The sequence below is a fragment of the Oncorhynchus mykiss genome, chromosome 20 (genome assembly GCF_057628025.1).
Source record: "Oncorhynchus mykiss isolate SJ-2025 chromosome 20, ASM5762802v1, whole genome shotgun sequence".
Lineage (NCBI taxonomy): Eukaryota > Metazoa > Chordata > Actinopteri > Salmoniformes > Salmonidae > Oncorhynchus > Oncorhynchus mykiss.
The window spans coordinates 19,312,948-19,340,364 of NC_143041.1; the positions used below are offsets into that span (position 1 = coordinate 19,312,948).

The 27,417-nt window shown below is 46.1% G+C and overlaps 2 protein-coding genes across 3 annotated transcripts in view; one reads left to right on the forward strand and one right to left on the reverse strand.

Annotated features, from left to right (window-relative positions):
- LOC110499027 (MMS19 nucleotide excision repair protein homolog) lies at window positions 1-14,575 on the reverse strand. Of its 2 annotated transcripts, XM_090212493.1 has the most exons (31): window positions 13,414-14,575; window positions 12,490-12,538; window positions 12,278-12,378; window positions 12,079-12,164; window positions 11,859-11,933; window positions 11,641-11,710; window positions 11,351-11,479; window positions 10,713-10,774; window positions 10,124-10,210; window positions 8,647-8,721; window positions 8,465-8,542; window positions 8,181-8,319; window positions 6,465-6,619; window positions 6,089-6,158; window positions 5,582-5,707; window positions 5,251-5,332; window positions 5,044-5,141; window positions 4,757-4,918; window positions 4,491-4,643; window positions 4,130-4,223; window positions 3,906-4,008; window positions 3,656-3,727; window positions 3,304-3,430; window positions 3,099-3,205; window positions 2,669-2,725; window positions 2,203-2,389; window positions 1,990-2,072; window positions 1,588-1,752; window positions 1,092-1,151; window positions 865-965; window positions 1-684 (listed from the first exon to the last, which is right to left on the reverse strand). In XM_090212493.1, exons 1-31 carry the CDS (start codon window positions 13,502-13,504, stop codon window positions 654-656), a joined length of 3,075 nt encoding a protein of 1,024 aa, XP_090068619.1. In that variant the 5' UTR covers window positions 13,505-14,575; the 3' UTR covers window positions 1-653. The 2 variants fall into 2 exon arrangements, with proteins under 2 accessions (XP_090068619.1, XP_090068620.1); XM_090212494.1 differs by lacking the exon at window positions 12,490-12,538 and having other exon boundaries at window positions 12,278-12,421; window positions 13,414-13,524.
- LOC110499032 (ubiquitin domain-containing protein 1) overlaps window positions 13,952-27,417 on the forward strand; it is an 18,339-nt gene continuing 4,873 nt past the window's right edge. The window contains exons 1-2 of the mRNA XM_021575862.3: window positions 13,952-14,032; window positions 14,516-14,657. Of these exons, the coding sequence (XP_021431537.1) occupies window positions 14,570-14,657 (88 nt within the window). The 5' untranslated portion in view covers window positions 13,952-14,032; window positions 14,516-14,569. The remainder of the gene's footprint in view (window positions 14,033-14,515; window positions 14,658-27,417) is intronic.

Here is a 27,417-nt window from a genome sequence, read left to right on the forward strand (position 1 = left end):
TACATTTACAAAAAGTTTTATTGACAGCTTAAGTTAGACATTTTAAATATTGTCCACATCGTCAGCATAATTTTGAGGCTCAAAGTTGGCCAAGTGAAATGTGTAGCCAACCACATCAATCATTGAATAATACATGGGTAATCGGTCACACATTCATTAACACCCCTCTCCCCAATATAAATTGTTTTCTTCTCTCTGTGCCAAGCTTGTTTCAGTGCAGCTCAGTCATTCCATGAAGTTGCAGTAGGCTGTCACCCGTAGGTCCATGCCACCATGCAGTGGCCAGTCTAACTCCTCTCACGTTTGATGATTAGAAGCAGTTCAACAACAAGTGTGTGTCATTTAGCAAACGCTCTTATCCAGAGCGACGTACAGGAGCAATTAGGGTTATGTGCCTTGCCCAAGGGCACATCGGCAGATTTTTTTTCACCTAGTCGATTCGAACCAGCGACCTGTCGGTTACCGGCCCAACGCTCTTAACCGCTAAGCTACCTGCCGTCTGTGTTTAATCTCATGTACAAGATGAAGTGCTGTGGGTGGTGGTGCGATGTCCCAAACTCCATGGGCAGCGCTAGAGCCCCAAGCCCTCTTCCTCAGGAGCAAGCCGTCCCATCTGTCCCCTCCCACACCTAGTCAGGGATTGGGGGCCAAATTCACCTGCCTCCTGGACTCCCCAGAAGGAACCTTCACATGAGAAAAGACGCATTGTAATTTTCTCATTAGGTTAGGCTTTCCTGTCATATTGGCATTCTGCCTTTGTTCGAAGATGAACAGGAATCATCAACAGATTGCCACAACTGACCCTATCCCTTGTAGTTATGAGAATGTTTGAAGGCCTCACCCCAGAAGAACTCACTGACTCACCATTCATTCCGGGCCACCGCCGCCTCGCTCCTCACCACCCTCTTGTGGTCGTCCAGGGGGGCAGCCAGGGCGCGCAGCACCCTCGCACGGAAGGGCATGATCTGCCGGGGGAAGGGTTTGTTAATGGCCAGAGTTCATAATGAATCAGTTGACATGGCCAATAGCGATCACTTATTAAAAAAGGCCCATCAGTCAGCGGTTATGTGAAGTACAGGCCAGAGTCTTACCTCGTGTTCTGGAAAGCGGGAGAGGGCATGGATACAGCGCAGTGAGGCTATCCGCACTTTCTGTGAGGACGAGGTGAGACAGACCTCAGACACAGACTTAAAAAAATTACCTTAATGAATTGTAACTGTATGGGGACTATGGCACTCAAGGTTACTTAGCTAAAATACTGAACCGTCCAGATATCAAAAACGCTAAGTTGCACTCTGGGGCTCATGCCATTAATTGCATTTCAAGTTGAAGACTGCGCTGGTAGTCAAGCAGCATTTCATTTACAGGCACAGATGTATTGAACGCTCGCGGGGACACGGCTGAGAGGTCTACCGCCGAGTCATCGGTCTATGGCATATTACCAATAATAAGATACACGAGGTCTGTGTGGCAAGAGGCCCAAACTCTGTCACAGAGAGAACACATCCTCTGCCCGACACTTACATTTTTAGACTCCCTTAGCTATTTCGCTTCCTTGTGTGGTGGCTGTTATAACATGATACATACCATGGTAGGGCTGGTGGTGAGCGCCAGAGTGCGGCCCACCAGCACCTCCAGCTGGGTGATGAGGGCTGAAGGGGGGTCCAGGAGGACCGGTTGCAAGCAGGACAGGGTAGACACCTGCACCCCCTGGTCCGGACACGACAGGGCCTCCAGCAGGAGGGGCAGGAGCTGACCAAGCACAGAGGAGAATAGAAAAGGGGGGACAACGCCACGCGATACCCATAAGATAAACAGTGCCAGAGTGAGAGAATGTTCCTCACAGATGTACAAAATACACATGGGATGAAACTCTCAAATGCGTTTTACATTTCAAGACATAAAACACAATATTCATGGAGGAAATACATATTTCTAAGGCGTTCCTGTTTTTGTTCGCCTGTCTGGCACTGGTCCCTGTCTACGTACCGCTGGTAGCTCAGTAAGCTGGACCTGTCTGGGTAGATTGTTCACTATGTGAGACAGTGCCTTCAGGTAGCCAGACTTCTTCTCTGCAGAGGGAGAGAATGAAGGGGAAGTGAAGAATCTGTCAAATGAACAGGACTCTCAAACTGCTTAACCATTTTCATCACAACACATGTCCTGCGTCTGTCGTGCATCGTGAACGTCTCCTCACAGTACCTTGGACTGCGGCGTTGAAGCCCTCGACCAGTTTGGCAGAGTTCTCCGTGAAGAAGCGCTGGCGGTACATGATGCGCACGTCGGCGTGGCTACCGCGGTTCAGGACGTCCGGCGAGTCGCTCATCAGGAGAGAGAATCCATCGGCCGCTAACCAACCCAGCTCTGGGTCACTGAGCAGGGAGAAGAGCTTAGACAGACACACAGGATTACTGCGGTGTGTGTGAGGTTACTGAGGTAGGGCCATTTCTCTAGCCTTGCCTCATCCCTTAACCTCCACTGCTAAACTGAGGTGAACTCAATACAAAAAGGAATTTAAAAAAAACGTTGTCTACTGTTCATGGTTTGATACAATTACGACTAGATTTCATTGTTACATTAGGCTAGGTTTTCCACTGGGGGAGACGAGACACAGAACAGTTAACAGACTGTTTGTGTGGGAAGACAAAGAGGACTCCTGTCCTTTTACCTTGTCGGTCAGGGCTGTGGACAGAGGGTGGTAGCGAAGGAGGAGAGCCTTGGACACCTAGAGACAAGACATTCACAACTGTATGAACGAATGGATGGAACAACAACAATGTACCACAGGCAAGTCACCATTCGCCCTGATGGAGAGAAGGCCGTAGTAGTATCAGTGATCCCTAGTCTAGAGACGCAGGGGTTGTACTGGGGACAGTTCAGTATGGGCTAAGGGGAATGGGGAACGTAATGGATACAAACTGCCGTAGGGCGGCGCACAACTGGCCCAGCGCCGCCCGGGTTAGGGGAAGGTAGGGCGGCGCACAACTGGCCCAGCGGCGCCCAACTGGCCCAGCGCCGCCCGGGTTAGGGGAAGGTAGGCCGTCAGTGTTCTTAATAGAATGCTGCCGTATTAGTAGTAATGTAAACTGGGGTCTAACCCAGAGCAGCAGAGTGAACGCCTGCGTTCTGACGGGGGAGGACGCAGAGTCCAGCTCAGTGGAGATCCTCTTTAACGTCCTGTCTATCAGAGAGTCCAGGACTTCACCTGTAGAGAAACACACACACACACGATTAATATACCATCCCACCAACATTCACTTGACCAATTCCCATTCGGTCAAAGGACACGGCCGGAGGACTCGCCTGCGGGACTCTTGTTGACCAGCCCAGCGTAGCACTTGGCGGCTGACGTGTAGGAGAGCGGATGGTCACAGGTACAGCTCAGCTCCTCCAACTCCAACAGTAGCCTGTCCATCTGGGGCACCTCCACCTGTCCGGGGCACACGGTCAGTCAGTCTACGATCACAGGCGAAATCAAGCCATTTAAAAAATGTGCATGAGAGACCTTAACAAGTAGGCAACGCACAGTCATCCAGTGTCACACAACAAAACAGGTATCCTTAGTATGAACGTTTAACAGTACAATGTTAAAAATATGACATTTTGAAGGCTTGTCATGAGGTGCAGAGGCATATGGGAGGGGTGGGGGTCTTACGGTCCGTGGCAGCCAGCACACACAACCCATGAGCAGGCACACCATCTGGGACTGGCTCCGGGAGTCACCTGCCTGCGTCCGGAGGACAAAGTCAAAGGCCAATGTCACTCAAACGCATACCACTCTGCGATACAATGCTTTATTCATTCCCAGGATGCATCCTGTCCCTGGGGTGTCCTCTGTAGGTATAACAGTGAAGAAAACATTTTCAATAGGAGATGGCTGGTTGTCTTTAGCATTGAAACCTGACCTTGAGGAGCTGGATCTGGGCGGGGAAGGCGTTCTCTGGCAGGAAGGAAACATCACCGTCGAGGAAGAGGGACACGGCCAGCGAGGCTGTTTGGCCAGCCAGTCTGGTGACGGAGCAGTGGTTAGCGCCAAGCCAAAATATTTACATATAACATCAAATGTCCCATTATCAATGACGTGTGTGTCTTTTCTGGGTGGCTGGCTGTCTCAGTGATGTCAACTCACCGGGACTGTAGTCGGGCACAGGTGGTGCTGATGATGGGTACCATGGCTGATAGGACAGTCTCCTCGAGTATCGGGCTACAATGGCCTGAGGAACCTTAACATACACACAGATCAGAAACAGAAACACCAGGTCAGTCAAAAAAACAAACAAATCCTGTATCTGTCCAACACCATGACGTGGAGGCCATTTGTCATTTGCATTTCGCTTGCATAGGTTTGCATTCATATATTCGCTAAAAACAACCAACACATTCTCAGTACAACCCTTATCTCAATGGACTTCCTGGTTCAATAAAAAAGGTTGTACCTCCTGGTTCACATTACAATGTGGTGCACAGGCTGTTGGTCGGGATATTCTCACCCTGCAAAGCTGCCTGCAATGCCAGCCCGAGCAGGCGAGGAATGACGTCATGGAAGACGCCACCGGTCTCTTCAGTGTCCTGGGCCTGCTCTGCTATCTTCTGCAGACTGTGGCAGACAGAGATCACCTCTTCCAATGAGAACGCGCCAGTGCCTGTTGGGAGGGAGATTACATCGTTATCAGAATCTAGATATTAGTTTAGAACATAGATATTTAGAAGGGTCTACCTAAACAATGACAGAAGAGCCTGTGGCGGTGACACATACCAGTGTGTGCAGAGGTGAGGACCTGTAGCAGGACAGGTGTGCTTTCCTGAACCAAACTGGGCCGGGACGACACCGCAGCCAGCGCCGCCACACAGCGCTGACGCACTGCCTGCTGGGAATGTTCCCGGGACGGCGTGGCGCTGTCACCTTGTGCCATGGGCTCTGGGAACAGGAGAGGGAAGGGCTCAGTAGGGTAAACGTCCTCTGGTTAGAACGATGCAACTGAAGGCATGGTAATGACGGGGGAAGACCTTCGTTGGCATTTCGAACCTTTGACCTTAACCCACCTGAGAAGATCTCCTCCTTCAGCCGTGGAACCATCTTAGAGATGAAGGCTGCAGGGTGCAGGCGAGCCAGAGCCCCTGCACACTCAACCACAGCCAGGCTGGACAGACGGGGAGAGAGGAGGAGGACCAAGCCGTTGTGTTATTTGATTGATTAGGTATCATAGACTTCGGATTTCCCTCCCGGAGCAACTGAAACCAGGAACTAACCTGACTTTAGGATCTCCCTCCTCCAGGATGAGCCTGGTGAGGTGGTCAACGGCAAGCTCCACATCTGACTCTAACAGCAGGCCTAGGAGAGAGGTGGAAGATGTCAACCTATACGTCTCAGCCTAGTAAAAGGAGCTGTAGCACGAAGCGAAAAGGCCAATCAAATGTATTCTCTATCCCACAGTAACAGGCACAAGCTGAACGGCATGTGGACAAAAATAACATTTTGACCGGTGTAGCAGCGGGGTGAGCTCAAAAGGTCTCGAATGTGTTGGGAGCGGGTTCAGGTCCACGTTCATTGGACGAGGGGTTGAAAGGTTAGGAGAGTCACCTGTCTGTTGGCCCAGTGCAGTGAGCAAACGCATAGATGTGATCTGGAGGTCAGCATTGCTCTCAGACAGAGCAGAGAACACTATACTGCACAGAGACTGCCTGAAGTCCAACAGCACACTCTCATCTAGGGGGGAAGAGAGAGGGGGGTGTTGTGAGAGTACAAGTGTGACAAATTTGAGAAAAGGTTCATGGAACAATTCACAGTGCCACACAAAGCAGGAAGAAAAGAGGAGAGATTAACTATTTCAGGAGGGACTGGGAGTTATTGCACAGTACAAAAGGCTGGACATGACCATCATTCCTAAAGCTCGATTTGTCATTAAAAGTGTCATAACGCATGGGCAAACTCTAACGGCGTTCCGGCTTCAAATACTCTTTCAAATGGGGCCCTGAAATGCAGCACTGTAAATTCACACGTTCAGCAGCCGAGGCATACAATGGCAGAGGACAGGAGGAACGAGACGTGGCACAAAGAGACAGGGACAGTAAAGGAGGTTACACTTACCCTCTTCTGAGGACGTCACCGGGTGGACAAAGCCCTGTAACACCTCCAGTAGGGTGCGCCGCTGAGCACACTACACAGGGGGCAGACAGACAGATATGAAAGATCTCACTGATAACATCATGCACCTATAGGAAGCAAGATAGAACCAAGATACTTATAACAGGGCGTCTACATGTCAGGTGGCAATATCGGGTAAACAAAAGACCATAACGTACAACGCAATAACACTGTGTTTGTGACTGCAGGAAGCCACCAATTCATACAGTAATGAAGCTGCCATGGGCAAACTAATCAAATTGTGACCAACAGTCAAGACTGTGAGACGAACACCAACATTGACGATAATGGAACGTCCTAGCTGGATGGTGTGACTCACCTGTGTGCGGCTGTTGTATTGCTCTATGAGGGACGGCAGGACGGCGGCGGCAACTCTGTGGCTCGCCCTGTAGGAGGCGGTAGAGGTGGCCTGCAGCAGCTTCGCACTGGGCCACACCAGCTTCAGGTCCGGCTCACACAGGTGGTGCTGACAGTCTAGAAAAACATTGGGTCTGGTTGGCACATTGGCGATGGTGTGTGTGTGTGTGTGTGTGAGAGATCTATATAAACTCAGCAAAAAAGAAACGTCCTCTCACTGTCAACTGCGTTTATTTTCAGAAAACTTAACATGTGAAAATATTTGTATGTACATAAGATTCAGCAACTGAGACATAAACTGAACAAGTTCCACAGACATGTGATTTACAGAAATTGAATGATGTGTCCCTGAACAAAAGGGGGGAGGTCAAAATCAAAAGTGATGTGGCCACCAGCTGAATTAAGTACTGCAGTGCATCTCCTCCTCATGGATTGCACCAGATTTGCCAGTTCTTACTGTGAAATGTTACCCCACTCTTCCACCAAGGCACCTGCAAGTTCCCAGACATTTCTGGGGGGAATGGCCCTAGCCCTCACCCTCCGATCCAACAGGTCCCAGACATGCTCAATGAGATTGAGATCCGGGCTCTTCACTGGCCATGGCAGAACACTGAGATTCCTTTCTTGCAGGAAATCACGCACAGAACGAGCAGTATGGCTGGTGGCATTGTCATGCTGGGGGGTCATGTCAGGATGAGCCTGCAGGAAGGGTACCACATGAGGGAGGAGGATGTCTTCCCTGTAACTCACAGCGTTGAGATTGAGCTTGTAGTCATGGCAGGCAGTCCGATGATGCTGTGACACACCGCCCCAGACCATGACGGACCCTCTACCTCCAAATCGATCCCGCTCCAGAGTACAGGCCTCGGTGTAATGCTCATTCCTTTGACGATAAATGCAAATCCGACCATCACCCCTGGTGAGACAAAACTGCAATTCGTCAGTGAAGAGCACTTTTTGCAAGTCCTGTCTGGTCCAGCAACGGTGGGTTTGTGCCCATAGGCGACGTTGTTGCCGGTGATGTCTGGTGAGGACCTGCCTTACAACAGGCCTACAAGCCCTCAGTCCTGTCTCTCTCAGCCTATTGCGGACAGTCTGAGCACTGATGGAGGAATTGTGAGTCAGAGTTCAGAGTCAGTAGAAAGGCCTCTTTAGTGTCCTAAGTTTTGATAACTGTGACCTTAATTGCCTGTAAGCTGTTAGTGTCTTAACGACCGTTCCACAGGTGCATGTTCATTAATTGTTTATGGTTCATTGAACGAGCATGGGAAACAGTGTTTAAACCCTTTACAATGAAGATCTGTGAAGTTTTGGATTTTAACAAATTATCTTTGCACCTGCAAAAAGATTGCTCAGATGTGTGAGTGCCTTTTGAATTTTGTATTACAAATTATCTTTGAAAGACACGGTCCTGAAAAAGGGATGTTTCTTTTTTTGCTGAGTTTATATCAGGACGCTGTGTACCTTATTATGTAAAGTGTATATACACCTCCCCCCCACGCAGTCTCTCACTCTCCGATTTAACGCTTCTACTACTGTGGTAAGCCCTGAGGAGAATGTGATTGCCAAGTCAGACTCTTCTCACACATTTCCTGAATAGACTGTCCCCACACACCGCGACACAACGACAATAAACAAACACCGCTTGTGCCCAGAACCACAAAGTTTGAGGTGGTACCTTTGAGGACCAGCTCCAGGAAGACATTGAGGGAGTCTTCAGAGTCCGAGTTGAGGACGGAGCGGGAGAGACAGGCTGTCAGGGTACCGACGGCGGCTAGGCCAGCGGACTCCACCCGCTCACTAGCTGTCTGAAACACCTGCACAGGGAGGTCAACAAAACTCTCCATTCAGATGATCTGCTGTCAAAGATTCCTCACGTAGCCTTACCACAGCTCACCGTATAGGACTCTTCTACAAACCGTACTGATATGTCGCTGGCCCCCAAGCTGCGCTGAAACGTACCTCTCTGCGCAGCGAGGCCCAAAGGCCTGGTAGGAATTGGGCTAAGTCTTTATGTTCATACACAGAAGCACAGGCAGTCTGCAACATGGGGAGAAAATGCGGGCCATTAAGACATGAATGCCGTTTGCCGCACACGTAAAACGTGAAGATGATCTGAGGTGAGGTAACCGACAAGGTCTTACCAGGGTCTGCAGGGAGTCCAGCTTGGCACTCTGAACATCGGAGTCCAGCTTCTCAATGATCAGTGGCAGCAGGAACTGTTGAAGCGAGACAATCCACAAATCAGAACCTGCATTGACACTCAGCTCAAGGTCCCTAGGTAGGGGTTTCTCTACAAGCGCTTTGTGACATCTGCTGATGTAAAAAGGCTTCATAAATACATGTGATTTGATTGAACACCTCCCTCTGCAACTGGATCCTGGACTTCCTGATTGGCAGAACCCTGGTGGTTCTGCCAATCAGGCAACAACACCTCTGCCACGCTGACCCACAACACGAGGGTTCCCCCCAGGAGTGCGTGCTCAGCTCCTTCCTGTACACCCACGACTGAGTGGCCACAAACGACACCAACACAATCATTAAGTTTTCCCGACGACACAACGGCGTTGGGCCGGATCGGCGATGAGACAGCTTCCAGGGAGGAAGTTAGAGCCCTGGCAGAGTGGTGCTGGGAAAATAATGTCTCCCTCAACGTCAGTAAAACCAAGAAGCTGATCGTGGACTACAGGAAAGGGGGGGCACGACCCCTATTGTCATCGACGGGGATGCAGCGGAGGAGCAAAAGCTTCAAGTTCCTCTGGCGTGCACATCACAGAGGACCTGACACGGTCCAATCACAGTGCCTCTTCCAAGTTCTACAGCTGCACAATGGAGAGCATCTTAACCCGGCTGCATCACCGGTCAGGACGTGTCTGAGGAAGGTCACGAAAGGTCGTCAAGTACTCCAGTCACCCGAGCCACGGACTGTTCACTCCGTTACCATTTGGCATGTGGTATCGGAGCATCGGGTCTCGGACCAACAGGCTCAAAGACAGCTTCTACCGCCAGGCCATCAGACTGCTGAACAGCTAACCCTAGCTGTCTCCCTGAGCAGACCTGAACCTTAGTCTCTAAGGTGCAAATAGTTTCCATTTGCTCTGATTACACACCCATCCAACCCTCATACACAAACGTATACACAAACACACACGCAAACAACCATAAACACACACACACACACACACAGTGAACACTGCTGTTCTTTTATATAGCTTATTCTACTGCATGGCCAAGTCACTACTCATCATAAATGGTGTAAAATACTAGCTCTTCTATTACTTGTCGTTTTTATTTACCTGAACCTTTTACTGCTATTATTGATTCATGTACTGTATTGATTGAGGGAGCTACACCTTCTATACCTGCTGTAAACTGTGCAGGCGAACAAGAGAATGTGATTACAGGCGCACCCACAGACCCTAACCATTTCCCGTGTCCTCGTTGCCGCTCACAAACATGCAACCACACACAAAGACCACCTCTGACGCCCTAAAAGGCAATGCATTGTGTCGTCTCGTTTTCCAGACATGGTGGATGTGGGAGGAGACGACGCATTGTGTATTGTTCTCGTTTACCCCCTACTGTATGTGTAGTGTGCAGTACAGTATGTCCACCCCCCACCTCTGCAAAGCGTGGTGTTCCGGTGAGCACGACCCTCAGGGCCAGGACCAGCTCCTCCTGGGTGATGCCATGGGGGTCGTTCGCGGGCTAGGTGGGGTCACACACACACACACACGGAGTTAGATGGCGGTCAACCCATTGAAATGGAATGATTCTCATTCTATGGGTCAACCATTTCAAAACAGAGAACAATTAAAACTGTTTTCATTCAATGAACAAACGTCCAGCTCATCAAACGGCCCTCCCTACAGCTGTAAATGCTCATCAAATGAACGTTCATCGAAAGCGGTTCTAGTAAATTCTAAATGGCCTCAATTGTCCATCAACGTGAATCACATAAAACGGTACACGAGCTGTCTGTCAGTATTTTAACTCTGGGGGTTAACCATTTCTTACAATCCTCTGCCAGATGCTAGTCAGTGACACATGGCTCAGATATCAAAGCACACAGGTCAGAGTCTCACATCAGCGTTGTCTCCTGACTGGTGTAAGTCCACAGCAGCTTCGCAAACAAACGCTTACAAGGGCTGAAGTCTATAGGTAAACTAACACTTACAGGGCTGAAGTCTATAGGGAAACTAACACTTACAGGGCTGAAGTCTATAGGGAAATAGCAGGATGTCACTTCAAACAGCTCCTCTGTGAATTTACCTGAAATAAAACACAGACTGGATCATACTCTCAGAATTGAGGAATCATTGAATAATAATTGTTAAGATAAAATATACTTAAAAGGTCATGATAAAAGTTAAATAAAAAGGAAAAGCGAATGATAATAACACATGTATTAAATCTCAACCCAAATACTGGTCTACATAAAAGGGTGCTTAAACCTCTCTTCTAGACTAGAAGTGTGTGTGTGTGTGTGTGTGTGTGTGTGTGTGTGTGTGTGTGTGTGTGTGTGTGTGTGTAGGGCTACAGACTAACTTTCCCTCCTGGTGGCACTGGCGCCACTAACATTTTCAGTTGGTGGGACCAGCCCGTGATTTGGTCGCACCAAAATATGTCGTCACGCAATAGAAACAAATGTGCAATCATCTTATGAAGTCATTCGCAGCGCTGCCGAGATGGTATGCCTCCGGTTGGACGTGTTACGAGTTCACTCAAAGCCCGGTAAACCTCAGCGACAACGAAGAACAAGACGACAACATGTACAACTAAAAAAAAAAAAGTTTTGCAACAACAATAGCTGCACAACAACGTGAGAGCGCGCGTGACTGTTCTCACCAAGATCATAGCCTTCATGGACAATCTTCCTAGCGATATGGAAGGCCAGCAGAAGGTTGCGTGGGTCTCTCTCCCCATCCACTGACTGGACAAACCCAAAGACAAAGTCTGCACCCAGGCCCTTCAGCTCTGTGGGATGGGAAAAGTAGTCAATCAATGTAACAACCTTCCAGTACGTAGCATGCAGAATAGATCACGCAAATTATTTCAAGGCTGTAAGACTCTCGACAAGGATCTCCGTGACCCTGCGGATTTCTCCATTATGGCTACCACACTACCTGGGCTCTTACCTGACTCTCTGGATTCCATAAGCTGGATGAGGATGTTGTAAACACATGACCGCTCCGCCAGCATCAGGGACTGTAGTGACACAGACACAGAAACCAGATAAACAGAGTCAGGGTGTTGCAGTATAAGAAACACATGGGCTTATTCACCCTTTAATAACTACTGTATGCTCATTACTTAGGAGAATTTACACTTGACGGGGCAGGTTGGGTGTATTTACCTGCACATGGATGTCCTGGAATAGTGATTTCAGAATGGACACTGCAGACCCAGGCGGCAACACTGAGCATTTGGTCTGAGAGGATATTTCAAGATGTCCGTCAGGGATAGGCAAGATAACACCTCTCCCGCTCAGTTCACTTTTGACGGGACAATATTGACATTTCTCTAATATCCTTGTGAAATTTAAAATGACAGAGGTTACTCAGCTTGAGACTTACCAGCGCTTTCAGCCCCTGTATGACATGTGGTGTGATGACATAGTGGTCCTTCAATCTGTTCTCATAAAACACTATAAGGACTTTCACTTAGGACAAAACAAAAAGGAGAAGATAGTAAAATTGACAGGACATATAGCACACACTAAGCAAATGGCAAAGATGGGTTATGATGCCAAAGAGGTGCTATAGTGTTGACTACCTTCTCTCTCTGTAAGGTCTCCATAACACTCCTGTAGGACATTGGAGAGGAGCTGGACACCACGGCCTCGGGTCTGGGGTTGGGAGCTGGTCAGATGCAAACTTCACAGAGACAGGATGGTCAACTTGTTAGTGGAGGCTAGAACTGCATGACATTGAAGTTAATGACATTGTTAGTAACTGGGACAATAATGATGATTGTGTATACATTACCCCAAGGCTTCAACCAACTGCAGTATAGTAAACTGTCCAGCCTTGAGTTCTAATGCAAAGAAAATGAAGGGCATTTCACTGTACTTGTGCATGTGACATTAAAACTTGAAACATGCATTTATTTAACAAGTGAAAAAGACAAGTGGTCAGTAGGATACATCATGCAGCCACTTTAGGGGACAGGAAAGTAGTTCCAGAGTCTAATGCGTTGTGAAATACCCTTTTCAGATCGAGCTACCTAGCTTGCCAGCAAACCCGACCGGCTTGTTTTACAGCGGCACTTGGGTCGGACAGAATTCCTCCTGTGTAAATTAAGATACCACGGAGCCTGTGTGAGTTTTTCTCGGAAAATGTACCTCAATCCAGGGATTACAAATGCATTTTACACCGAATTGTCCCATTATCACAAAAGGTACACAGAGAAGCTGTAACTACTGTTTTTTTTAACAGTCCTACAATCTGCTTGGTGTAAAAGAGGGGACAATTCGGAGTACAACGCACTTCTCATTACTGGATTACCGTACATTTTCAGAGCAATATTGTGCTGACTCAGCTGTCTTAATATTTACATAAATGCTGTTCAACCCTAGTGCAGCTGTAGCAAACAGGTCAGATCTGCTCGCTAGCTAAAAAACATTCAGGTTATGGCCAAGAACAGCGGTTAATACATTCCTTTGAATTAAGAGACATTGATCGCCAGGTTGTATACGTGCAACAAAAAAAAAACTGAACAGGCCAACTTTTTTGTCGGTTATTTCTATAGCGTGCGGTTGAACACAGGATGTAGCTTTGACTTGTGATAGCCTGCTGCTAGCTAGCATCTTTGCCAGACATCAGTCACACGCGATTTATGTGTCATTCATTGATTTTTATCTCAAAAGCCGTATCAGAGAGAAAGGTGACTTAAATACTTTTGGCAGCTACCTGTTGCGGTGTCTACCGCCTTGCGGTCCTGTTGTCCCAAAACGAATTCTTCTACCAAGCCCAATAGCAAGGCACTATCCGCAGCCATCATGAACAGCCTTGGTTCAAACTGAAGTGCGCATGCGTTGCGGTTACCCTGAGCTCAGGGTCAGAAAAAAACGTTATAACGTCGTATGATTTTTAACGTATGATTTCTACTGCTACTACGAGCAGTAGCTAGATATTTTACTAACCAAATAATACACCATTTGTTTGTTGTGGAAGTGGCCAAGTGCATATTCCAAAGACAACTTTGTATGTTGTAAATATTAAATTGTTTTTAATTACTTGGCCCATGCATCTGCTAAATGTAGCAAGTACATTTTTAGCAAGGTTGTGGACTTTCAATATTATTATTATTATTTTTAAATACAATTTCGAATTACAATACAATAACAAAAAACATAGAGCATCATTACAAATATATTTTCTCTGAAGAAATATAAAATAACATTTAAAAACAAACTTTCAATCGTTTGACCCCCTTCCCCCGAGAACGCGCAGGCGTAAAAAGTTAGTGTATCTATCTGCACCAGAAAGGGAAGGGGGATTTAAAACCAGGCTGACAAAAATGAGAAGGGTTGGAAATTCTCCATATACACAATCAATTGTTTTATCTAAGTTAGTTAGCTATATGTTTAAAATATTTACCCGGTCGCTAGTGCATAAAATTCTGCTTACTACTTTTTTAGCTAGCAAGAAAGTTGCTTAACTGTTGGTTACAAAGAAAGCGAACCTGTCTAAATTTGTATTTATAGAGGAATGTCTAGCGTTGAACTATAACACAATCAATGATTGTTGACACTTTTATCCAATTTAGCTGGCTAGACATTCTGCACGTGACTACTGCTTTTGAAACGTTGGATCACATCAAACAATAATAAAACGGAGATAGCTAGCGTACTATTGAGCTTGTTAGCTAGCTAGCTTCCGTGCTTGTTAGCTAGTTGTTCGACCAGCGTGCACATTACCTCCGTTACTCTGTGGATTCATCTATCAAGATAATTAACTTGACCTCGTTAATTTTGTACAGTGGATCTGTATATATTTGTTTTGGAACCAGCTTGCGGTTGGTTAATGATGGGGCCCCGACATAGTTAGCCATCTGATACAAATCATGGGAGGATGTGTTGGGAGAGAACGCGAGGACACACAGGGCCACGGTTCATCCAGGAGCGGTGGAAGGACACACCGAAAACGTGGAGGTAAGTTAACGAGTATTCGTTTGGTTATCTCGAGTGCATCGAATACAAACCAAGTTCATTACATTGCATGGTAAGTGTTTACCAGATCGTGCATTGTAGTGCCATACCCATGTAATTACTAATTCCCCGGTCCAGTGCAATAATACTGGTCAATAGGAGTTTCTCCTTAGGTTCTCAAGTGTAGTGCATACCCAATAGTACCTACCACATGAGTCTTAAACCCCATAAAACCTAGCGGTCAAACAATGAAATGGTTCCAATCGTTTTTCCACCATATATTTTTCCCATAGTGGATTTTAGAAACGCATAGCTAAAATAAGGACTGTGCTTCTTGTAGGCTTACCCTGGCGTGACGTTTTGCTAACCTTGTAAATCTCTCTAGGATAAGGTGACTTGTTAATATATTCAACTGTATTTACCCCCCCACTACAAATGCTATGATGATCTGAACGACACTGCCAAATTGAGGCTGGGATTAACTATCTAATGTTAGCTACATTTAGTAATTATTAAATTGGCAAAATTTCTTTAAATTTACAATTCTGCAAGCTGTCTTGTGCAAGTTTTAAAATCGACAACAATGCCTGTTAGCAAAGGTGTTTAGCTAGAGATGACGTGCAGGAGCTTGCAGGCATTTGTAGTCTTGCATGATGTCTACGTTGATGCTAATTTGCATTTTTGAATCTGAGAGTAAATATATCCGAATATATTGATAAGTCACCTTGTCCGAAAGAGTTACATGGTCATCAAAACGCCAGGGAACCATTTCTCTGTTCCCCTCTCCCCACAGGTGTGATTACTACTTTAGAGCTAGAGGTAGTCAGTCACCTCACACAAGTACTTGGGAGTATGGCTTGACGGTACACTGTCCTTCTCTCAGCACATATCAAAGCTGCAGGCTAAAGTTAAATCTAGACTTGGTTTCCTCTATCGTAATCGCTCCTTTTTCACCCCAGCTGCCAAACTAACCCTGATTCAGATAACCATCCTACCCATGCTAGATTATGGAGACATAATTTATAGATTGGCAGGTAAGGGTGCTCTCGAGTGGCTAGATGTTCTTTACCATTCGGCCATCAGATTTGTCACCAATGCTCCTTATAGGAATCATCACTGCACTCTACTCCTCTGTAAACTGGTCATCTCTGTATACCCGTCGCAAGACCCACTGGTTGATGCTTATTTATAAAACCCTCTTAGGCCTCACTCCCCCCTATCTGAGATATCTACTGCAGCCCTCATCCTCCACATACAACACCCGTTCTGCCAGTCACATTCTGTTAAAGATCCCCAAAGTAAACAGATCCCTGGTTCGCTCCTCTTTTCAGTTCGCTGCAGCTAGCGACTGGAACGAGCAGCAACAAACACTCAAACTAGACAGTTTTATCTCTTCATTCAATGACTCAATCATGGACACTCTTACTGACAGTTGTGGCTGCTTTGTGTGATGTATTGTTGTCTCTATCTTCTTGACCTTCGTGCTGTTGACTGCGCAATAATGTTTGCACCATGTTTTGTGCTGCTACCATGCTGTGTCGTCATGTGTCGCTGCCTAGCATTGTGTAACAGTATAATTTTAAACCGTCCCCTCGCCCATACCCGGGCGCGAATCAGGGACCTTCTGCACACATCAAAAACTGACACCTACGAAGCGTCGTTACCCATCGCTCCACAAAAGCCGTGGCCCTTGCAGAGCAAGGGGAACTACTACTTCAAGGTCTCAGAGCAAGTGACGTCACTGATTGAAACGCTATTTAACGCCCACGCTAACTAAGCTAGCCGTTTCACATCCGTTACACTCACCCCCCTTTTGACCTCCCTCCTTTTTCCGCAGCAACCAGTAATCCGGGTCAACAGCATCAATGTAACAGTATAAGTTTAGACCGTCCTCTCGCCCATACCCGGGCGTGAACCAGGGACTCTCTGCGCACATCAACAGTCACCCTCGAAGCATCGTTACCCATCGCTCCACAAAAGCCGCGGCCCTTGCAGAGCAAGGGGAACTACTACTTCAAGGTCTCAGAGCAAGTGACGTCACTGATTGAAACGCTATTTAGCGCCCACGCTAACTAAGCTAGCCGTTTCACAGGCTACAAAGGCAAATCCAGCTGTGTGATGCCCACTGACGCCTCCCTCCCAGACGAGCTTAACACATTCTATGCTCACTTTAAGGCATACGATACTGAGCCATCCAGAAAGGCTCTCGCTGTTCCGGGTGACCAGGCGCTTTCGCTCTTCGAGGCTGATGTGAGTATTCACAGAATTTCTCACAAAGCCACTGGCTCAGATGGCATCCCTTGCTGCGTCCCCAGCGTGTGTGCTGACAGGCGGGCATCTTCTCAGACATCTTCAACCTGTACCAGGTTGTAGTCCCCACTCTCTTCAAGGAGACCACAATCATCCCTTTTCCCAAGAAAACAGAGGTGACATGGGCAAATTACTATCGCCCGCGCATGCACCCGTGTCGTCATGAAGTGCTTCGGGAGGCTGGTCAAATCAAATAACATGTTGTTTGTCACATGCGCCGAATACAACGGGGGTTGACCTTACAGTGAAGTGTTTACAGACAATGCAGTTTTAAGAAAATACCTAAAGAGCGAGGCTATATACAGGGGGTACCTGTTAGTCGAGGTAATTGAGGTAATATGTACATGTAGGTAGAGTTATTAAAATGACTCTGCATAGCTAATAACAGGGATGGTCATGGTCAGCATGCCAGGCACACTGGATCCACCCCAATTTGCCTACTGCTTCAACAGATCCACGGAAGATGCCATTTCCATCGCTGCTCACACGGCCCAAACACGTCTGGACAAGATGAACACCTATGTGAGAATGCTGTTCATTGACTACAGTTCAGCATTCAACACTATTGTTCCCTCCAAGGACTTCCTGAAAGGCAGACCACAGGCTGTGAGGATTGGCAACAACACTTCCTTCACACTGACTCTTAACACATGGGCCCCCCAGGGGAGTGTCCTCTGCCCTCTCCCGTTCACCCATGACTGTGTGGCTTTGCACGGCACCAACTCACAAGTTTGCTGAAGAAACCAAGATTGTCGGCTTGATAACCAACAACGAGTCAGTCTATAGGGAGGAGGTAAGAGAACTGGCATTGTGGGACAGAAACCTCTTCCTCCAATGTCAGCAGAACAAAAGACTTGATTGTTAACTTCAGGAAGCAGAGGAGGGAACTCGCCTCGGTCCACATCAACGGGACTGCAGTAGATTAAGTTTCTCTGCATCTACGTCACAGACCATGGGCCAACGCCACCACTCTTGTCAAGAGGGTGTAACAGCGCCTCTACTTCCTAAGGCGGCTGAAGAAATCTGGCAAGCCACCCCGGGTCCTCTCCATATACTACCGCTGCACCATCGAGAGAATCCCGATGGGTTGCATCACAGCCTGGTATGGGAAAGTGCTGTCCACGACTGCAAGGCCCTTCATCGGGTGGCGAAGATTATCCATTATGTCACTGGGGCTGTGTTTCTACTTGAAACGGTTTTGACTTTCATATAATTTATTCCTATATGGCAGTACTGTATGTGAAAGGGATACTTCCTAGTCTTGCGGATATGCTTTTCAGCTCTGGTTCAGGGCTGAAATTGACCTACTTCAATGTTGACATTGCAGAGGTGAAAGCAGGCTGTAGGTCTCCAGGCACAGAAATCCACCCTGTATTTAGTAGCATCCGGGGAGGGGGGGAGCTATGATTGTAACTTATTAATTTGCACCCAAGATCATGCTTTTTAACAGCCTGTAGCGGTGGGCTATTTCTTCATGTTCTGAAAAGTTATGTTCTGTAAATGCAACCATGTCTGTAAAATGCATTTCACCAACACCCAAGTGTGGCGTTATCTGCCCCATCATAACCTCAACCCATTGAACAACTTTTACAAGCCCCACATGAGGAGCACACCCTGCTTATTGCGTCATGTGGCTACAATGTGTCTCCAATGCTTTGGCAACACTGATTCACGATGGGTGGCCAGAGGAGATGCTCTCATCCGCACACCTGCAAATGGCCCGTAAACATTTCTGAACTATTTGCTGGATTGTGTTGCCAAATCAGTTAACTGGTAATCAAGAATACACATTAGCCTAGTCTATAGACTTTTTCCAAAGGCCTAGTCTAGGCTACAGTGCCTTTAGAAAGTATTCATACCTCTTAACTTGTTCCACATTTTGTTGTTACAGCCTGAATTCAGAATGGATTAAATATGTTTTTTTTTACCTCGCCCATCTACACACAATACCCCATAATGACAAAGTGAAAACACGATTGAAATATCTCATTCACACCCCGGAGTCAATACATGTTAGAATCACCTTTGGCAGCGGTTACAGCCGTGCGTCGTTCTGGGTAAGTCTAAGAGCTTTGCACACCTGGATTGTATAATATCTTCTAAGTTCTTCAAGGGCTGTCAAATTGGTTGTTTATCATTGCTAGACAACCATTTTTCCAGTCTTGCCATATATTTTCAAGCAGATTGAAGTCCAAACTGTAACTCGGCCACTCAGGAACATTCCCCGCCTTCTGGGTAAGCAACTCGTGTAGATTTGTCCTTGTGTTTTAGTTTATTATCCTGCGGGAATCTCCCAGTGTGTGATGGAAAGCAGACTGAACACGGTTTTCCTCTAGGATTTTTCATGTGCTTAGCTTTCTCTTTTTTTTTATCCTGGAAAAACTCCATTCCTTAACGATTACAAGCATACCCATAACTAATGTTCCCTCAGAAAAAAATTCTGCACTGAGCAAATTTCAGGTCTGCTGAGTGCAGAATTCTGTGCAACTTCAGGCGTGTGTTTACTGTGAACGCTAAGGCTGTACCCGCTCTAAGTTACACTTTTAACAGTGGCCAAGTAGGATACTGTGGCTATTTGATCATAATGTTAGCCTTCCAGGGTGGCTTACCATCAAAAACAATGGTGAAAAATGCATCCCGTGACATTTTAACATGGAAATAGCTGTTTTATCATTCAGGCAACAGTACCAGTAAATGTGTGGTATTCAATGTAGGCCTACATACCATGAGACTACAGAGGAAAAAACGAGAGAAAAAAACATGCAGGGCCTGACAACCTGTGTATCCACGTGTCCTTCAGACAAGGTGACTGAAAATGTTTGATGCAAGAAACCATTTTACAAAATAAAATGCATTATTCCCTTACCCCATTATTAGACAATCAGAATAATTGTGCTACCCTCTGCCTATTGGCCACTTACCTAATTCAAGACCGTCTCAAAATACACTGCCCCTTTAAGACATAAAAAAAAAGCTCTTTACCTGACTTGCTTTTCAAAGAGCCAGAAATGCACACATTTTGTGCTCTTGTAGGAAGCAACAACTGCCCCATTGTTAACTAGAAATGAGTTAGAACTGGGATAACTCACTAACTAGCAAAGAAAATGATCAAATGTGCACAGGTTGCTACATGCGGCTGTCACTCTGATCTCAACATGCGCATGAACTCGCAACCACTCATGCTGTAAACACAGTCCAGTTCAAAGTGAATTGCACAGATCCATATATAGCGATGGCTATTTGCATATAGGCATACTGCAGCTCTGATTGGTTATGGCATACCGGTCTGTGTAGAGTACAGGCCTGATTTATGCCTGTCAATGCAATAGAATCCTAATCCAATGCGCTCTGTCTACAAGAATCTCTTGCACCGTTAGTTTAGCATACTCTTGCATAGTTCATTTTTGTTTTTTCGCTATGTTACATTGAAAGTGGCTAATATTGCATTTACTCTAGCACAATTCCCACAGTAGAGAGAAATGTTGATGGTGGTAACTAAAGGGGAAAACTAAGTTAAGTTGTTCAGTCGTGTGCTTCTCTGCGCTGGTTAATATTTCTTCTGGATGGCAGTCTGAGGGGAGAAGCACACGTACGCAGCTTCAAAGCAACATTGCACAGAACAATGTGCAGCCACCGCCATGCTTGAAAATATGGCAAGTAGTACTCAGTAATGTATTGGATTTGCCCCAAACATAACACTTTGTATTCAGGACAAAGTTTAATTGCTTTGACACTTTTTTTGCAGTATACTTTAGTGCCTTGTTGCAAACAGGATGCATCTTTTGGAATGTTTATTAAAATTCTGTACAGGCTTCCTTTTCACTCTGTCAATTAGCTTAGTATTGTGGTGTAACTACAATGCTGTTGCGCCATCTTCCATTTCCTCCTATCACAGCCATTCAACTTGTGGCTTGTTAAGGACATTTTTACTCCTGAACTTGTTTAGGCTTGCCATAATACTTTTTGACTCTACTTTGACATGTGTAGCCCAGTGACCAAAAACTTCAATTTGATCCATGTTAAATTCAGGATGTAGCACAACAAATTGTGGAAAAAGTCAAGGGGCGTAAATACTTTCTGAAGGCTCTGTATATGATGACTGGTAAGTCTTCCGGTCTTTTTTTCCAAGACTTATTAGCCTGTATGTTGAGTTGAACATGTATCGTGTCCCTTACGTCATCATAGTGTTACACACACAGCTGTGTGTCTTGGTCCTGTGTGCTGCCTAATCCAACAGCTCTTGTAGACTTCTCCACCACCCTGCCTGAGTGCTAGTAGGAAGACCCAACGTTACACGCCCTACAAATCCTACAGCGTGTGTTCCCCCCCCCCACCCGATTTAGTTACTCCTTGTAAGCTGCCTGCACTATAAATAATTTGTTTGGAGGAAAGGCAACCTTTTAGATACTTGGCAACTGTCTTTGTTGCCCCTCCTTGCTGCCCTTAGTTCGGCTACTTGACAATGAAGATCAGCAAGACCTCTAGCTGGTCATTTTAGGACCACAATCATCGGCTCCATATTCTCCTTTCTTTGAACCTGTTTAAATGCTCGCTCGGGTGCAAGCTAACCTGGCTTAGGCCTGTTTAGTACCTGCGGCAGTCTGTGCCGAAGCCACGCTTCGGTGCCGACTAAAATCCAGCTGCTCAGTTTGGCACAATGTCCTGGGAGACCGGGGACCCTCCTCTCTCTCTGCCATTCTGAGAGCCACTTGTCAGCTGTCTGCCGGAGTCCAATTAAGCCGTCTCTCCTTTAGGTTATGTGTTACAGACCGAGACAGGATGCACTTTAGAATCTCTGTATGCTGGGCCAGCCTGGTGCTGAAAAGTGTTTTCCTGGCAGGGCTGCCCCGCGAGGTGTGCAGTGCTAATCCAATGCTAAGCACGGCTAATGTTTCAGATGTACATGTGCAGTACTGTCTGCATGCCCTAATTATAAACATTGATAGGGTGGGTGTGTGTTTGGGGGGGGGGGGGCAATGTAGAGAGAGATTCTCCAGACGGGCAGGCCCAAACACTCCGTAAATATCTTGTTAACTGTTGTATCAGTGCCAAGTGAGACGTTTGGGGAATAGGAATGCACAACTCCCATACTTTGTGTACCCGGTGCAACGCCGAGGGTGCCAAACAATATCTGGACCGGGAATGGCACAGAAAGGGAAATATTCAGGCATTCAACTCCACTGTATGCTCGGAATGCCTCCTTTGCTCTCGCATGCAAATGTGCAGAGTTTAGATCGCTCAGTTTTTTTTCACCTTTTATTTAACCAGGTAGGCTAGTTGAGAACATGTTCTCATTTACAACTGTGACCTGGCCAAGAATAAAGCAAAGCAGTGTGACACATGAGTTACACATGGAGTAAAACAAACATACAGTAGAAAAAGTCTATACAGTGTGTGCAAATGAGGTAGGATAAGGGAGGTAAGGCAATAAATAGGCCATGGTGGCGAAGTAAATTACAATATAGCAAATAAACACTGGAATGATAGATGTGCAGGAGATGTTTTATGGCTCACCTTTCTGCCCTGGTTCTGGCAAAGAGGGGAGGACTTTGTTATAATGTTGATGATGAATGGATTATAGGTGTATTAGTCCTCATGGAATATCTAACGCTGCCACGGCAGGCTGTGGCATAGCCAGAGCAAAGTCATGTCTATCAGCTTCCTGAGTATCTTTTGTAGGGCAGTTTTAAGGACTCTAGCCTTTTCATGTGTCTGCTACACCTAGCAATATGGTACTATGACCTTATTGTATGGAGGCTATTGAATATCCTATTATAATGTCATGCTATACCAGGCATTGACACCACAACATTTTTTGCTCTCTTTCCACATGGTAATGCCCCCCCCCCCCCATTGTTTAAGCCCCCTCAAACATTATTTTACTAGGTTATTATTCACCTTGCATCGAAAATCAAAAGGTTTTTGTATAAATATGAATGGCTTTATCAAATCAATGGCTGCTGGTATTGAAGTATTCTTACCTATCTACTGTGTAGTCTGTTCTACTTGAACATGTGTTATAGAAACTGCTTGCAGCCAACAGTTGAAGGAAGTGAAAAGTGCCTGGATTGCAGCCTTTGCAGAGGTGATGTGGGACACCCCTTGCCCTTTCATGTCTTCCAGAACCATCGACACTTGACAGGCCAGACATGTAGTGCATTTGGAAAGTATTCAGACCCTGTGACTTTTTCCACATTTTGTTACATTACAGCCCTGTACTAAAATTGATTAAATCCCTTTTCCCTTTTTTATTTATATATTTTGGGGTATTTTTATTTTGTTTAACCTTTTTATTTAACTGGGCAAATCAGTTAGAACAAATTCTTATGACAGCCAAACCCAGATGACGCTGGGCCAATTGTGCGCTACCCTATGGGACTCCCAATCACGTCCGGATGTGATGCAGCCTGGATTCAAACCAGGTACTGCAGTGACGCCTCTTGCAATGAGAAGCAGTGTCGTAGACCACTGTGCCACTCGGGAGCCCCCAATACAACACACAATACCCCATAATGACAAAGACAAAAACAGGTTTTACTACAAATAAAAACTGATTTCACATTTACGTAAGCATTCAGACCCTTTACCTTTTGGCAGCGATTACAGCCTCCAGTCTTATTGGGTATGACGCTACAAGCTTGGGCACACCTGTATTTGGGTAGTTTTTCCAATTCTTCTCTACAGATCCTATTAAACTCTGTTCGGTTGGATGGGGAACGTCGCTGCACAGCTATTTTCAGATCTCTCCACAGATGTTAGATCGGGTTCAAGTCCGGGCTCTGGCTGGGTCATTCAAGGACATTCAGACTTGTTCCGAAGCCACGTGTGCTTAGGTTAATTCTGTTTTCGCTTTGTCATTAAGGGGTATTGTGCAGATTAATGAGGAAAAGCAATCAATTTTAGAAGAATGCTGTAATGTAACAAAATTTGGAAAAAAGTGAAGGTCTGAACACTTTCCAAGTGCACTGTAGGCAGCAAACATTCCCTATCAGGTGCTAGATTGTATAGCCATCGATGTGCAAAGTACACCATGCCCCCATACCTAGATGTTAACATATTTATTACGTGGATTCCTTGGACATGCCTCGGATGTAACTTTGAGAGTTGCTCAAATCAAATTGTATTTGTCACATACACATGGTTAGCAGATGTTAATGCAAGTGTAGCGAAATGCTTGTGCTTCTAGTTCCGGCCACGCAGTGATATCTAACAAGTAATATAACCTAACAATTTCACAACTACCTTATACACACAAGTGTAATGGAATGAATAAGAATATGTACATAAAAATATATGAATGAGTGGTGCCCGAACGGCATAGGCAAGATGCAGTAGATACATATGAGATGAGTAATGTAGGGTATGTAAGCATTATATAAAGTGGCTAGTGATGAACTTGATTACATCAATTTTTCCATTATAAAAGTGGCTAGAGTTGAGTCAGTATGTTTTCAGCAGCCACTCAATGTTAGTGATGGCTGTTTAACAGTCTGATGGTCTTGAGATAGAGGCTGTTTTTCAGTCTCTCGGTCCCCGCGTTGATGCACCTGTACTGACCTCGTCTTCTGGATGATAGCGGGGTGAACAGGCAGTGGCTCGGGTGGTTGTTGTCCTTGATGATCTTTTTGGCCTGCCTGTGACATCGGGTGGTGTAGGTGTCCTGGAGGGCAGGTAGTTTGCACCCGGTGATGCGTTGTGCAGACCTCACTACCCTCTGGAGAGCCTTATGGTTATGGGTGGAGCAGCTGCCGTACCAGGCGGTGATACAGCCTGACAGGATGCTCTCGATTGTGCATCTGTAAAAGTTTTGAGTGTTTTTGGTGACAAGCCGAATTTCTTCAGCCTCCTGAGGTTGAAGAGGCGCTGCTGCGCATTCTTCACCACGCTGTCTGTGTGGGTGGACCCTTTCAGTTTGTCCGTGATGTGTATGCCAAGGAACTTTCCACCTTCTTCACTACTGTCCCATCGATGTGGATAGGGGGGCTGCTCCCTCTGCTGTTTTCCTGAAGTCCACAATCATCTCCGTTGTTTTGTTGACATTGAATGTGAGGTTATTTTCCTGACACCACACTCCGAGGGCCCTCACCTCCTCCCTGTAGGCCGTCTCGTCGTTGTTGGTAATCAAGCCCACCACTCTAGTGTCGTCTGCAAACTTGATGATTGAGTTGGGAGGCGTGCATGGCCACGCAGTCGTGTGTGAACAGGGAGTACAGGACAGGGCTTAGAACGCTCCCTTGTGGGGACCCAGTGTTGAGGGTTAGCGGGCTGGAGATGTTGTTACCTACCCTCACCACCTGGGGGTGGCCCGTCAGGAAGTCCAGGATCCAGTTGCACAGGGCGGAGTCGAGACCCATGGTCTCGAGGTTAATGGCGAGTTTGGAGGGTACTATGGTGTTAAATGCTGAGCTGTATTCAATGAACAGCATTCTTACATAGGTATTCCTCTTGTCCAGATGGGTTAGGGCAGTGTGCAGTGTAATGGCGATTGCGTTGTCTGTGGACCTATTGGAGCGGTAAGCAAATTGGAGTGGGTCTAGGGTGTCAGGTAGTGTGGAGGTGATATGGTCCTTGACTAGTCTCTCAAAGCACTTCATGATGACAGAAGTGAGTGCTACAGAGCAGTAGTCATTTAGCTCAGTTACCTTAGCTTTTTTGGGAACAGGAACAATGGTGGCCCTCTTGAAGCATGTGGGGACAGCAGACTGGGTTTAGGATTGATTGAATATGTCTGTAAACACACCAGCCAGCTGGTCTGTGCATGCTCTGAGGACTCGGCCGGGGATGCCGTCTGGGTCTGCAGCCCTGCGAGGGTTAACACGTTTAAATGTTTTACTCATGTTGGCTACAGTGAAGGAGAGAGTCATTTTAAGTTTACACTGAAAGTTTTTGCCACCCCAAATTTTGTTGTTGAATTTACATGCTTTCAATGGCAGAAAAATCTGGTTACACAATACAGTTGGGCAAAAACTGCTTCTCCAATAGAAATCCCAGCTCACACTTGTAGGCGAGATCATGGCAACGTTAGCTAGCTAAACTCACACATGTTAAAAACAATAATGTGCAACTTAACCACAGAGATTGTAAACTCAGAGGGGCAACATCGCCAGACTTCCAGGAACTCTTGCAAAACATACCAAGCAGACCAGACCAGGCCTGGGTTTGGGGTTTGAGAAGTCAGAGAGAAGTGATATTCTTCCTAAAGGCACAACCTGGATTTGAGCCAATGTCTTAAGTAGTCGAACATGTTATTACTCCGACCTTGTGAAAGTGACAAACTGGCACGTTGTTTTGGTCAAAAACAACTTTATATCAAAGGATTGCCTCTGATTTGACGGCCTGTACCGTTAGACCTGATGGCGTGTTTCTGCGCATGAGTTTAGCTAGCTAACGTTGCCATGACATCAACTTAAATGACTAAAACACATAATATAGATATTTTCTACATATTTTTATTCTAATATTTGAGAATTAACATGCTGATTAGACTGGGCACGCGTGTGCGCCATGGCACGTATTGTGATTTTGTCCAGCCACACCAGACGCCATCAGGACACGCAGGTTGAAATATCAAAGCAAACTCTGAAACAACTATATTAATTTCGGACAGAATTTGCATGAAACCACTCATGGCAATTTAGCTAACTAGCTTGCTCTTGGTAGCTAATTTGTCCTGAGATATAAACATTGGGCTGTTATTTTACCTGAAATGCACAAGGTCCTCTACTCTGACAATTAATCCACAGATAAAAAGGTAAACGTTGTTAGTTTCTGGTAATCTCTCCTCCTTCGGTCTTCTTTTTCTGTGGACTTTATGGCGGTTGGCAACCAACTTTTTAAGGTGCATTGCCACCACAAACTGGACTGGTGTGTGGACCTCAGTTCAGCTTTCAATCACCCTCATGGATATATGCTCCTAAAAACCAATGAGGAGATGGGAGCATCAAAAATAGAACCAACTTCTATTTTAGTGCCCAGATGCTCGTTGACGCATGTGAGCGGTTTGGATGAAATTATTGAATAACAATATGTGTCAATTTATTTGGAACTCCCGCGAAGTAATGCGAGAGGTGTGGTGAGCATGTTACAATCACCAAAATAAAAGCTAGACAGTCCAGGTGAAGAGATTGTTTGAGCAAACAACACTGCATTAGCCATGGTAAAATGCATATAATTTGAGGACATTTCTCTTAGCTCCATGGGGAAATTTGTGGAATTGCTAGAAATTGGCTTTAAAAATAAAATTGTTTTCTCTACGCTGCCAAGATGTGCTGTGTGAACATTTAGCCGTGCCCCCTGCCACGCCCACCACCTAAGCCACTTTTGATTCAGAACGAACCCTGGTAATGTATAGGCTATAATGGGTATCGGCACTAGGGTTGGGCACTATGCAGATTTTCATATGGTTCCTGTACCATATCGGGGTATATGGTATTACCGTCAGTGCACACAAGGA

What these genes read in the sequence shown, in the direction of transcription:
- LOC110499027 (XM_090212493.1), bottom strand. Translation starts at nt 13,504, where the DNA reads ATGATGGCTGCGGATAGTGCCTTGCTATTGGGCTTGGTAGAAGAATTC. An exon ending in TATGGAATCCAGAGAGTCAG is followed by an intron (nt 11,480 to 11,640) that starts GTAAGAGCCCAG and finishes CCCATCCCACAG; the next exon opens with AGCTGAAGGGCCTGGGTGCA. An exon ending in CCCAGATCCAGCTCCTCAAG is followed by an intron (nt 3,728 to 3,905) that starts GTCAGGTTTCAA and finishes CTCCGGACGCAG; the next exon opens with GCAGGTGACTCCCGGAGCCA.